This window comes from Clupea harengus, chromosome 17, assembly GCF_900700415.2.
Source record: "Clupea harengus chromosome 17, Ch_v2.0.2, whole genome shotgun sequence".
Lineage (NCBI taxonomy): Eukaryota > Metazoa > Chordata > Actinopteri > Clupeiformes > Clupeidae > Clupea > Clupea harengus.
In genome coordinates, this window is record NC_045168.1 from 15,176,118 (window position 1) to 15,190,523 (window position 14,406).

The window sequence follows — 14,406 nt, forward strand, 5'->3', positions numbered from 1 at the left end:
AGTGAGTGACATTTGTTTACTATCATGTATGAATATGTAGCTAGAAGAAGAGCAGTCCAAACTCCAAGACTTGTTATTAAATCCTAGTGCACAATCATAAGCCCTTCCTTTCCTTGGGAGCCCTTTGTATGATACAGCAATGCGAACACCTGATCCTGACCACTCAACCTCCCAGTAGCAGTGTTTAGATACAGCTTCTCTACACAGCACCTGTTGCCAAAAATCAAATCTGTCTGGATGGTCAAGATATAAATGTTTCACATTAGGGCAACATTCTACAACTCTGTTCCCCTCAGACAGGTAAAGGGCAGTATAAGCAGTGTTGGGATCCAGGGTTCCCTGGCAGGCATCTGAGGGAGGATAAAACATGACTCATTGAGCAGTGGTGATTAAGGGCATAATGGTTTAGGTGTGTGTGTGTGTATTGTGTATGTGTTTATGTACTTGTACATGCAGTAGGGATGCACGATAATATCGGCACGACATCGGTATCTGCAGATAAAAGCTTCAAAACTTAATTATCGGCATCTGCAGATATGAACATTTCTGCCGATGTACCTGGCCGATAAAGTGACGTTCAAATTATGCGCACGCGAAGCAAATGTTTTGGTTACTATGAGCGCCAACAACGTAATTCAACACGTCGGCAACACGTCGGCAGTACTTCACAGTATCAGAGGATGTTGACATGCTATTTGTCAGGAAACTTTTCAGGAGATGGAAGAGGAGACGACAGCTTGGCCGTAACATAGGTTGCATGCATAGATGCAGACCACCCGCGTGCAACGCTTTGCAACATTACCTGTCGCGCGCTAATAGAAGTTAATAAGTTGCTAGTTAGCTAGACAACCGTCGGCGGGGAAAACGTATTTCCTAAAGAATCCGTGTTGAAACCGGATATCGTCACTTTACTCCGGTCTCTGGTTGGATAAAACTTGTCACATGTCCTGAACAGAAATGGACAAGGACATTTGATTTATTCTTTAGGAACCATGTCGATGCCTGACTTTTAATGTTGTGTCACGTTAACATTAATAGCTAGCGGTAAATAAACGTTAATAACTTGAATGACTGATTAAGGATATATGTTACACATCACAAACACACGTAATCGATGGGTTTTGGGGGGAATGAGGTAATTGGTTAGCTTGAATTACAGTATCTTAGGCGAGCTATTCAGTGTTTGGGCTGGTTAGCTCAAGCAGTATCTTACGCGTGCTAATTTACCTAGCTAGCTAGCTAGCAATTGAATTACACTTGTGTCGGTACAATCGCTAGCGGTAAATAAACGTAAATAACTTGAATGACTGATAAAGGATATATGTTACACATCACAAACACACACAATCGATGGGTTTTGGGGGAAACCGCTATTCAGTGTTTGGGCTGGTTAGCTCAAGCAGTATCTTACGCGAGCTAATTTACCTAGCTAGCTAGCTAGCAATTGAATTACACTCGTTACACAGTGCTAGCTTTGTGTTTGGTCATATAGCTTCGTAAAAGTTCGGTTAACAAGTCACTTGTGTGTTTAGTTGTATGACTTCGTAAAAGTTCGGTTAACAAGTCAATTGAGCATTAAGCCACCTGACTATAATGGGTCAATTCATATCAGCATGCTAACGTTATACTTATTAGCAGCGAGGCTAGCTAGCTACTATGTGTTCCAATGGATTGTTAGTCTAAGCGTTAGCAGCATGGGTCAATTCATATCAGCATGCTAACGTTATACTTATTAGCAGCGAGGCTAGCTAGCTACTATGTGTTCCAATGGATTGTTGGTCTAAGCGTTAGCAGCAACCTAACAATAATGGAAAGTTTCAGTTAAGACCTACAATACTCTGCAACATTCCTGTACCACATGAACAACTAACTGAGTCAATGTAGACATATAAAAAGTCGTGTAGATAGCTTTATTCACATAAGCCGTATAACTTCACAAAAATAATAATAATTTAAAGAAAACCGATCGTTTGAATGTCAGGCGATCAACACAACTTCTCAACTAAAAAGTAAAGGTCCTAATCAAACGGAGTAAAGTGACGACTTCCGGTTTCAACACGGATTCTTTAGGAAATACGTTTTCCCCGCCGACAACAACACTAGCTAGTTAGCTTGCATGCTACGTGACACCAGCGAAGTTGATGATCTCATTTGACGGGATGTGAAACGTTATGTCACGAGCCCACGCTATCTATACATGGCTTACTTTTGCATATATGGAATTTATATAGCTAACTTGGCAATAACCTTACATAGATTAGTCTAGAAATCCTAGAAGGGATGTTAATAAACTGTAAGTCAGTTAACCAACGTTAGCTTGCCAAGTTAGCCAAGTTGCATTTCCAGAGTGTAGTTGTTCAAGTTGGTACTGTTCAAGTATGAAAATTGTGACGTGAAAATATAAATAAATCTGCCATCATTTCAATAGTTTCATGAGTGAATGTCTATTTCTAAAATTATACAAATCAAGTTTTTAATGTCCCGTATCTACAGCAATACCCTATCATAATAACAGATTCATTCTAGTACAGGAGAGACTTTTCAATAATTAAAAAGCAGAGACGGTATCGGCATCGGCACCAGCAATCGGCCAAAATGAGCTTGTAAATATCGGCATATCGGATATCGGCTAAAATTCAATATTGTGCATCCCTAACATGCAGTACATATATGTGTATCATATACTTACATGCTAGGAAATCCTCTCTGGTCGTGGGCTCAGGCAGTGATACAAAGCTAACAAGCTCTGCTGTTAAGGCAAAAAGACACCTATCAACAACCACAACTTTCTGGGTCACATCAACATTGTATTCAGAAGTGATGTCAGAAGTCATGGCACTAATGAGTCTCATACCAGGTTTAGAAATGTCCTTTAGTCCCTGCTGGAGTGCATCCTCTAGTTTCCCCCTGAGCTGAGAAAGTCTTTCTTTCACTTCATCAAAAGACAGATCTGTGTGGACCGTGTGTCTGGATGAGTTGTCAGGAGCAGAGGAGGAACAGAGAGACTGGAAACTCTACAATGAAACAGAAAATGAGCCAAATGCAATTTTACAAACATAAACCTTCCTCCAGGCCCTACTGGAGCATTTTGGCCCAGACCAAGGCATCCAGTGCCCTGCATCATAAATATAAACACCGGACTTGGTGTGAAAATTAGGTACTGGTCATTTTTTATTAAACAATTGAGGTGCAGGAGACTTTTAAAAGACTCGTCCACTCTGAGAAGTCCAGCTCCAGTCTAGTCCTAGTCAGATCAGATCGAATGCAATGCAAAATGGCACTGAGGTTAGAGGATATGAATGTTTTATCATTTAAAATATTACAATCACAATGTTTCTGCATGGGGCAATGTGTAAATAAAGAAGAGTTGCCTTGGTTACCTTTTCTTCTCTATTATGTTTACCTCATTACCAAAGAGCACCTGAATAGGAAACTGACGTTTTGACTGACAGGTAGAGCGGTCTCAACCAGTGGCGTTTCTACATTAGGGGCAGGTGGGGCACTGCCCCACCAGATCCAGATGACGCTGTTGTGCAGAAAGCTCAATACATTCGTACTTCGCGGCGAAATATATATATAATTTTTTTTGTATGCAAAGTAGCGTGAATATATGTGTGTGAATAAACTTGACTCACAAGCATTATTGTTTTGGAGTAATTTGATTTGTGTGTTTTTCTGTCTGTTTGCTTGTTCTGTGAAATGCAGCTCTCCGCTGTCCCTCCCTTTCCGGTGGGGCAACGGCCCACGCTGCCCCACCGTTACCATGGAAACACCAATGAGCGTGCACCACACAGGCCTCAGTTAACATTGAGCGGTGGGGCACTTTTAGATGTGCCCCACGAAATCTGCCTGGCAACTAGACTGGAATAATGCGAAAACCGCGAGAACTGTACCCCGTGACAAAGAGAAAAAAAACATACAGTCAGATCAAAATCAGACAGATCAATGCCAGTAACGTTACTGCTGGTTAGCTATCGCTAGTTTTCGAGTATTTTGGAAGTGTTTTATTTCAGCCTACAATGAATAATGTAGACTATTTGTTGAGGGTGCAATTTAGTACATTGTCGTTGGAAGAGAAATTATAAATGAAACATAGAGTAAACAGCAGAGACTGAACGCCCTCTCCATGCTTTCCATTGAAAACCTGTTAGTTCATGGACTGGTGGATTTTAACAGCAAAGTCATCAGAGGTTTGCTCAAACAAAGAACCATCGCGCCAACTTCCTATTTAAGTGATCTGCATTGGTGAGTCAAACCTTTTTTTTTGAGCTGATGGTATCAATGCAATCTGCAAGGACATCGTCTTTTTACAAAGTTTTGTTCATTTAGCAGCATGTTTTGTTGTTGTTATTTGTTTAAGTTGTGCCTTTCGCTTCATATTGTATGCCACACGTGTGCCACAAGCTTAATAAATTAGTCAAGTTATTTGAGCTATGTGTCTGTCTAATCTTTTTACTTTGTTGCAATCATTTTACTTTAATGCTTTATTATAGGCAACATCTTTGTGTTGTGCTGAGCGCTGAATCATGTGAAATGTATTTGAAATAGGATTTCTGCTCCCTGCTGGCACTCAAAATGCAGCCCATGACATATCTTACTGGTCTGCTGCTTATAATAATCAGCTACTTCTAGTTTTTTGACGGTGACATGAAGTCATACAAAATTGCCCCACCAGAAATTTCAGGCTAAAATCGCCACTGGTCTCAACAGTGACTTTTTACAGAACTGCATAAATAAACGAATCTCTTCTGTGATAATGCATCATATCTGAGTAGTGACAGTACCTGAAGGAAACAAATGTGGTTGTCAGTGTGTGAAAGCTGCTCCAGCACTGCATCTCTCTTTTTCAGCTCAGCAATCTCCTGCTCCAGTTTCTCCATGAGTTCTTCTGCTCGACTCACTTCAGCCCTTTCCTGATCTCTGATCAGTTCTGTCACCTCAGAGCGTCCTCTCTCAATGGAGCGGATCATTTCAGTAAAGATCCTCTCACTGTCCTCCACTGCTGCCTGTGCAGAACTCTGTTTGGACATGAGACAAGACACGAGACATGAATTGCTACAGCAGTCTTTTGTCATTTCCTCTGATTGATACAACTCACCTGAAGAGTTTTCACAGCCTGTCTCAGGTCCTGCAGTTCATTCTCTTTTTCCTGGATCATCTGTTTGGATTTTCTCTGAGTATCACCCAACAGTTTCTGTGAACAGGTAAATCTATTAGAGTTGTGTATTTAACATATTGAAAGAATAAAACATATCATGTATTAGTACTGACAGTCACTTTCATGATTCAAAAAGTTTAAACTCAAAGTCATCAACATTGACTATTTTCATTTAACCACAACCATGAACCATATACATGTTGATTCAAATGCAGGATTGAAGTCAAGAAATTAGTCTGAGGAACAAAACTGAGAATAAACTCAGATTATGCTGCTATTCACATTCATGTGTTTATCAGTGCACAATAACACATTTTAGCTGGAAGGCCTTTGTCAGTATCAGGAGTAGGCTACCGGATAAGCGAGTCTCACCTGTTTCTCAGTTCTCTCTGCTGCGACTGAGACCGTTTTATGTCCATTATGTTCATCCATGACACACAGCAAACATATGCATCTCTGATCAGTGCGACAGAAGACCTCTAGTAGTTTATCATGATGAGAGCAGATCAGATCGTCTAGTTTACCAGCAGCTTCAATCACTTTGTGTTTCTTCCCTGGGTTGAGATCATTATGAACTCTGAAGTGAGTTTCACAGTAAGAGGCCAGACACACCAGACAGGACTTGATCGCCTTTCGTTTTCTCCCAATGCAGACGTCACACTCCACATCTCCAGGTCCAGCATAACAGTGAGCAGCTGGAGCAGCCTGGAGTCCCACAATCCTCAGCCTCTCCACCACTTCAGCCAGCATGGTGTTTCTGCCCAGAACTGGCCTTGGAGTGAAGGTCTGTCTGCACTGTGGACAGCTGTGGACTCCCTTCAGATCTTCCTGATCCCAGCAGCCGGTGATACAATCCATACAGTAACTGTGTCCACAGGGAATAGTCAAAGGATCCTTCAGTAGATCCAAGCAGATTGGACAGCTAAATTGGTCCTGAGAAACTGACACACTAGCCTCCGCCATGTTGAGGAACCACACAGATCGTCACAGACTGAACAGGAAGCAGAATTTACTTTCGTTCCTCATGAAGCAAGAGTATTTGTCGCTACCGGACGTTAGTCCTTTAGCGCAGTGTTTCTTAACTGGTGGGTCCCGACCCAAAACTGGGTCGCGGAGGTGTCCTGAGTGGGTGGGGGAGGGATGGTGTAAAAAAAAAACCCGCATTCTTTTCATGAAAAGAATGCATTTTTTTCGCAACCGCGTAGTTGACCCAAAACCCTTATTTTGATATCAGGTCCATGCATGTTGTAGTCATGGAAATAGAATGTTGGTTGCAGAGCACTTGCAGTTGTTATGTCACTCGGAAGTTCGCTGGTTGTTTAGACTAGAGGAAACATTTTGACTCGGTTTTACGAATTGAAAGAAGAAATAGCAGCTTTCCTCTCCGAGACTAACTCGCTTTATGCTGAGCTGTTTGACATTAAGATCTGGCTGGCCCACGTTGCCTATCTTGTTGATGTGTTCGAGCACCTAAACACACTGAACTTATCTTTGCAAGGGAAGGGCCATAATAAGTTTGAGCAGTCCGATAAAGTGAATGCGTTCAAGAAGAAGATCGCACTGTGGGAAAACAGTGTCCAAAGACAGGCTGGACATGTTTCCCAACGCCCATCATGAAATACTTCAGCTGGACACTGTCGCGGACAAAAATGCCCTGAAGAGCAGCATTACGGCGCACCTCGGGAAACTGCAATCGCGGTTTCATAATTACTTCCCAGAGACAAGGAGTGAAGATGAACATCCCTTTGGAATCGACCTCGAAAGCGTCGCGTAGCCATGCAATGAAGAGAATCAGCTGATTGAGCTTTCATGCGACCAGACGCTGAAAAAAAAATTCGGAGAAGTCAGCCTCTCTCACTTCTGGTGCAGCAGTGTCACGGCTGAGTATTCCTCCTTGGCTAGCCATGCAATTCAAATCTTACTGCCCAAGCAAAGAAACAGGTTGGACACTGAACATGATACGTGTAGCTCTGTCTACCATAGTGCCTGCTTTTGAGTCTCTGATCAGATCTAAAACGCATCCCCAGTTCTCTCATTAATTATCCTAAAACAGCCTAGGCCTGATTTGCTCATTGTTAAAACTGCTTGTTCAGGTTTCATTGTAAATTTGGTCATTGTAAAAGGAGGTAGGTCCATCTCATATTAGTTGCAGTGTTCACATCCAGTTCATACATATGTCAAATCTAAATGGATAAAATGTTTGAGTATTTTGCCAATGATTGAATATTTTAATAATGCCAATATCATATGTGCAGTAATATTTTCCCCAGTTCTCTCATTAATGACCCTAAAACAGCCTAGGCCTAATTTGCTGAATTGTTAAAACAGCCTGTTCTGGTCTTTTCATTGTAAATCTGGTCAATGTAAAAGGCGGTAGGCCCACCTCATGTTTTTTGCAGTGTTCACATACAGTTCATACAGTGTGATGTCAAATCTAAATGGATGAAATGTTTGAGTATTTTGCCAATGATTGAATATTTTAATACAAATGCCAATGTAATATCATATGTGCAGTAATATTTTTGAGAAATAAAATAAGTTCTCTTTAATGTAAAAAAAGTGGGTCGCGACCTAATGACCATAGGAAATTGTGAGTCCCAAGGCCAGACCAGTTAAGAACCACTGCTTTAACGGATGGTAGTCCCTGTCGCTACACAATGGTAGTCCTTTGGGGGATCGTAGTCCCTCACATTGCGCATGCTCAGACACAAACGGTTTACGGCATAAGGCTCAACATCAACATATCTGGCTTGTCTTAACGCATAATGTAGGTTTATTTAACGTAATATTTAATAATGTTGTAAACGGTTTGAACGTCAACATATGGGGCTTGTCTTAACGCATAATGTGGGTATATTTAATGTTATATTTAATTATGTTGTAAACGGCTAACAGCATAAGGCTCTACGTCAACATATGAAACGAAACTGGGGAGAGACTTTTTGATCCTCCACCTCATCTGTTTTGTCCACTGTGACATCTTCTTTGTTTTTAAATAAATGGTCATGTTTTCAAAAAACTGGCTTTCGTCGCTTTTCTCCATGATTGAAAACGGATCTGTCGTTGTGACGCATGCGCGCGTGGCTTCGCTGTCGACAGCAGTCGCCAGTGTCGCAATATGACGCATGCGCAATGTGAGGGACTACGATCCCCCAAAGGACTACCATCGTGTAGCGACAGTCCCTCACATTGCGTATGCTCAGACACAAACGGTTTACGGCATAAGGCTCTGGCTTGTCTTAACGCATAATGTAGGTTTATTTAACGTAATATTTAATAATGTTGTAAATGGTTTAAACGTCAACATATGGGGCTTGTCTTAACGCATAATGTGGGTATATTTAATGTTATATTTAACTATGTTGTAAACGGCTAACAGCATAAGGCTCTACGTCAACATATGAAACGAAACTGGGGAGAGACTTTTTGATCCTCCACCTCATCTGTTTTGTCCACTGTGACAACATCTTCCTCGTTTTTAAATAAATGGTCATGTTTTGATAAAACTGGCTTTCGTCACTTTTTTCCTCCATGATTGAAAATGGATCTGTCGTTGTGACGCCTGCGCGGCTTCGCTGTCGACAGTGTCGCAAAGTGACGCATGCGCAATAATATAATAATAATAATAAAACTTTATTTATATAGCACCTTTCATGCAAAAGAATGCAGCTCAAAGTGCTTTACAGCAAATACATAATATGCACAAAGAAATTACATGCACATCAAAATAGACATCAAAGAAACATAACTCAGATATAGTGCAAAACATTTTTTTATAAAATTGAATACATAAAATGCATAGCATAAGATAGAAAATAAAACTGCAGAGATATATTTAATCCATCGGTTCCCAAACTGGGGTACGCGAAGTGGTTCAGGGGGTACGCGGTGTTAGATTTAGGTGGTTTTATAATTTAAGTTCATAACTTCACATAATTTCACATACTTGCAACAACCCCCAAAAGCTAGTTGGCATAGCACAAGCTAGAGCCATCAAGGTGGCTCCTGGCCTTTTGTCTATGTTGATGTGCCATCAGAAATGGTTCCTGACTTTGTGTGCCTTGGAGCTAGAAACATTAGCTGGCTTTTGTCTACAGCCACGACAGGATGGTCAAGGCCACAAGGCATTAGCATCTATATGGCCATACCTGACCATAGACCCAGTTTTCCCTCTGACCTCCAGACACACCCATCTCCTCCCCTTTACACCTCATGTTAATTCTGCAATATAAAATATCTGTACTTTCTGTAATGTTGGAGAAGATGAAGCAAGGAGCCCAAGCCGTGAGCAGACGTGCCTAGCGCATGCTCGTGCTGCGCCGAGCTGACCGTGACTAGTGACTGAATAAAACACATTCTTTCGCTAAGCCGTCTTCTACAAGTCTGTTATTCCTGAACAAGCTAACTTGAACCAAGCGTGGGCATCGACGAATTCGACGGAGGACAGCGAGATCTTTCAGCGGGGAGAAAATGTCCGCGATAACAGAAAACTGACGGAATTCGCAGAATGTACCGTTTGAAACAGAATTGCAACTTTCAGACGGAAACATCATTTTGTGCATCAAAATCGCCCAAATTCCCCTGTTTTTGTCCTGCAAGGCTGTATTTCTTTCTTATAAACAACAACGATCGCAACGATGAACAAGCATTAATTAGAAAACAAAACCACTGAGAAAATGTCACGTCTGTGCTGAACTCGCTCCGGCCACGCCCCCCCTATTCAACACAGACCTCCGTAGCCTGTGAAATGAATTCGCTCATCTTCCTAATCGCCTGCAAATAATGTTTTTTTAATGTTTTAGTCTTCTGTTCTGTTGATGGCTGGCAAACAACAACCTTAGAAGGTTTGGGTAACTTGTGGCACATATTATTCACTCATTTTAAGCCATCAATCTACCTCTGGGTGAACAAAATGAGCCAAAACGGATTAAAACGGAATTAAAGTAAAAGGTGAAAAGGAAAACTTTTTTTTTTTATTCAACGGGGGGGGGGAGGGGGGGGGGGGGACGCAGCAGGAGATTAAATGTCTGAAGGGGTACGGGACTGTAGAAAGTTTGGGAACCACTGATTTAATCTAACCCCTTAATATCACAAGTAGAGATTTAAATTAAATTAAATTAAATTAAATTAAATTAAATAAATTAAATTAAAAGTATTTATATATATAGTGCGAAGTGGTAGCTAGTTAAAGGCTAATTTGAAGAGGTACGTTTTTAGTTTTCCTTTAAAGATGTTAAGCGAGCTGGCTTCCTTGATGTCTATAGGCAGTATGTTCCATAGCACTGGGGCGTAATTGACAAATGCTGCGTCCCCGATTTTCTTACGGCTGTTGCTGGGAACCTCCAATAAACCAGCATTCGATGATCGCAGTGTTCTTGAGGGCAAGTATTTGACTAGGGAGTTTGCAATGTGAGGGACTACCATCCGCTAAAGGACTACCGTCCGGTAGCGAAAGTCATAGACATGTATATACAGTGCCCTCCACAATTATTGGCACCCCTAGTGAATATGAGCAAAACAGGCTATAAAAAAATATGTCTTTGCTGTTTATCCTCTTGGTCTTTCACTCAAAATATTCACAAAAACTTACCTTTTCATTGAAAGCAAATTATTGAAAGAAAAAAAAACTGTTGACATTAAATACATATTTTTTCCCCAAAACATGTGTGCCACAATTATTGCACCCCTAGAAAAATCTTATGATTAAAATCTAACTGAAGTATATTTCCCAGTCATGTTTTACATTTTAAGTTCACCTGTTTGATAAGGAACTCTTAAGAGGTCAACCATGACTTCTGTTCCACTGGCGAACAAATATGAGGTGACACAGGCCAAATTCCATTAGTCATTCATCACTATGGGAAAGACCCAAGAACACAGTGACAATGTGCGACCGGAAAGTTGTGGAGCTGCACAAATCAAGAAATGGACACAAGTAAATCTCTAAAGAGTTGAAAATACCCATTTCCACTATCATGGAAATAATTAGTAGTTTTAAAGCGACAGGAGATGTTAAGAATCAGCCTGGAAGAGGACCTATCTGTAAATTGACCCCACGCACCGTGAGGAGGATGGTTCGACTGGCAAAGAATCTCCAAGGATCACAGCTGGAGAATTGCAGAGGTAATTGAGTCTTGGGTTCAGAAAGTCTCCAGAACTACCATCAGACGCCACCTCCATCACCACAAATTGTTTTTGGAGGGTTGCCAGAAAAAAGCCTCTGCTGTCAATCAACAACAAACTAAAGCGCCTACAGTTTGCCAAATGTAAGTCAGACTTTCAATGGGGACCGAGTTATATGGTCAGATGAGACCAAAATAAAGCTTTTTGGCAACAAAACATCAAAGGTGGGTTTGGCGTAGACAGAAAGATAGCAATACAGAAGAGACCCCCATACCAATGTGAAGTATGGTGGCGGATCTTTGATGTTGTGGGGCTGTTTTTCTTCCAAAGGCCCTCGACATCTTGTTAGGAGACATGGTATCATGGACTCCATCAAATACCAGCAGATATTAAATGAAAACCTAACAGCCCCCTCTAGGAAGCTTAAAAATGGGCAGTGGTTGGACCTTCCAGCAGGACAATGATCCGAAGCACACCTCAAAATCAACACAAAAATTGTTCACCGACCACGGAATAAAGGTTTTGCCATGGCCATCACAGTCCCCCGACCTAAACCCCATAGAAAATCTGTCGGAAGAGCTGAAGCCGAGTATACAAGCGTTGACCTAAGAATCTGAAGGATCTGGAGAGATACTGTATGTAGGAATGGTCTCAGATCCCATGCCATGTGTTCACCAACCTCATCACACATTATAGGAGAAGACTCAGAGCTGTTATCTTGGCAAAGGGAGGCTGCCACAAAACATTAAATTAAGGGGTGCCAATAATTGTGGCACACATGTTTTGGGGAAAAATATTTATTTAATGTCAAACAGTTTTTTTTTTCTTTCAATAGTTTTATTTCAATGAAAAGGTAAGATTTTTGTGAATATTTGAGTGAAAGACCAAGAGGATAAACAGCAAAGACATATTTTTTTATAGCCTGTTTTGCTCATATTCACTAGGGGTGCCAATAATTGTGGAGGGCACTGTACCTGTCTATGGCGACAGTTGTTGTATTCAGGGCAGTGGGAGTGGCTTCTTAGGACATGTGGCTTCAGAGACATATGGGGGTGGTTTTAGGAAAACAGGAAAGGTTGGTTTGAAAGAGTAGAAGGGATATAGATTGTTTTTGTTTAGACAATGCATCAGGGGCGGCTTGTCCATAAGGGCGATTGGGGCGACGCACTGCGAACGGGAAAAGGGAAGAAGAAGAAAAAAAAAATCCTTTAGTATAAATGCAATTTCCTTGTAAGTCGCTTCGGATAAAAGCGTCTGCTAAATGACTAAATGTAAATGTTATATTTTTTTTCTGTCGGATTCTACCACTAGACCATCTGATCTGCCTTTGAATGTCATTGTCCAATCAGGTAACAGCCAGGCAGTCAAGGCAAAAGTCGTGCTTCAAATGGCCCCGCCCCTTCTGGACGATTTGGGGCGAAATGAAAATCGCTTACTCTACGTTTCCATTCATGCTACGTTTCTATTAGGACGTTATTCGTGCCGCTCTCATTGTGAATGAATGGAGACGAAGTCCCGTCCGACACGCAACGAACCGTGTCCGCCTCCCTTCCAAAGTTGACGAACCTTTAACTCTATGCAAATGCAGACCAGGCGGTAACCAATCAGTTTGACGTGTGTGAGAATTGGCAGCTGAAGTTGTGCAGATGGGCGGGAGTAATAAAAAAAATCAAAGCAAGATGGCGGAGTCTCGGGATTCTGTTACTGGGAAATATTTTATGTGAATAAAGGTGAATACAGGTGTTCACACGACTTTTATATGTCTACATCGACTCGGTTTGTTGTTTATATACTACACGAACACTGTCAGGCAAACAGATATTGTAGGTCTTATCTGAAGCTCTCGAACATTATTGTTTAGCTTGCTGCTAACACTTTAATTGAAGATCAATGTAGAAGCTAGCTGGTTTGTAACCTGTAGCCTCATCGGTGCGTTTTGCCTCTGGTATGTGTGATATCGTGATTTAACTGGCTGATATAAATGAATCAGAGAACACAAATGTATAAAGGAATACATTTAATGGATAAGTAAATGAATGAGAGCACGAGTGACAGCCGCAACATCTATCATATTTTCATGACTTCACAAGCTAATCTGCTATATTAGCGCTGCACTGCAACCGAACTTGCTACTTAACAGAGAAACTTGATTTTTCTGACAATGCCCCCTAGACGAAATACCGGCTGCCGATAATTCGCCTGAATGGAAACGTAGAGTCAGGCGAATTATCGGCAGGCGGTATTCCGTCTAGGGGGCATTGTCAGACAGTGTTCGTGTAGTATAACACCTGTATTCACCTTTATTCACATAAAATATTTCCCAGTAACAGAATCCCGAGACTCCGCCATCTTGCTTTGATTTTTTTTATTACTCCCGCCCATCTGCACAACTTCAGCTGCCAATTCTCACACACGTCAAACTGATTGGTTACCGCCTGGTCTGCATTTGCATAGAGTTAAAGATTCATCAACTTTGGAAGGGAGTCGGAGACGTTTCGTTGCTCGACAGACGGGACATCGTCTCCATTCATTCCCAATGAGAGCGGGACGAATAACGTCCTAATGGAAACGTAGCATCATTCAGTGCAACAACTCGATTCGCTCTTTGACAGAAACTCCTTTTTAGTCCGCGTACTAATGAAGATAAATTCACAACCAAACAAGTATGGCTTCCTAGACCAAATGTATCCATTCAACAGGTTTCTACAAAGGGAGGGAAATCCTATCCAAGAATTGCACCGTAAGAAAATCGCAGTCGTGAAGTGGCTAACGCGGTCTGTATTTCTATATACCACTGTCACTTTTCATAGATTTCACAGTGTGCTTCACAGTTCGCTTCTTGCACTAACACTGAATAATTTTTTATATGATGACTTATTTTGCTTTTGTAAGCCAATACTTTCAAGATCAGTCAATAAATATTGTTGGTTTTTACTTATATGTTGCCCCCTTCTTTATGTTTTTACTGTACATATCATATGTCCTGTTAAGCTATGTTACATCATACAACATTTGAGACATGTGGATGATGAAAAAGTGGGATCATTTAATGTGGAGACACATCATGTTTGCTTATGAAGGCTCCTGGATGCAACTTTCTTCCATAGCTTTCCACCTGTAACTTG

The 14,406-nt window shown here is 41.3% G+C and overlaps 1 protein-coding gene across 1 annotated transcript in view; it reads right to left on the reverse strand.

The window, feature by feature from the left end:
• The window catches only part of LOC105902672, a 12,584-nt gene extending 5,839 nt beyond the window's left edge, over positions 1-6,745 (reverse strand). Inside the window, exons 1-6 of the mRNA XM_031584444.2 lie at positions 5,531-6,745; positions 5,099-5,194; positions 4,785-5,018; positions 2,855-3,014; positions 2,690-2,749; positions 7-350 (exon numbers count right to left, since the gene is read on the reverse strand). Of these exons, the coding sequence (XP_031440304.1) occupies positions 7-350; positions 2,690-2,749; positions 2,855-3,014; positions 4,785-5,018; positions 5,099-5,194; positions 5,531-6,121 (1,485 nt within the window). The 5' untranslated portion in view covers positions 6,122-6,745. The remainder of the gene's footprint in view (positions 1-6; positions 351-2,689; positions 2,750-2,854; positions 3,015-4,784; positions 5,019-5,098; positions 5,195-5,530) is intronic.
• Positions 6,746-14,406: the final 7,661 nt, after the last annotated feature.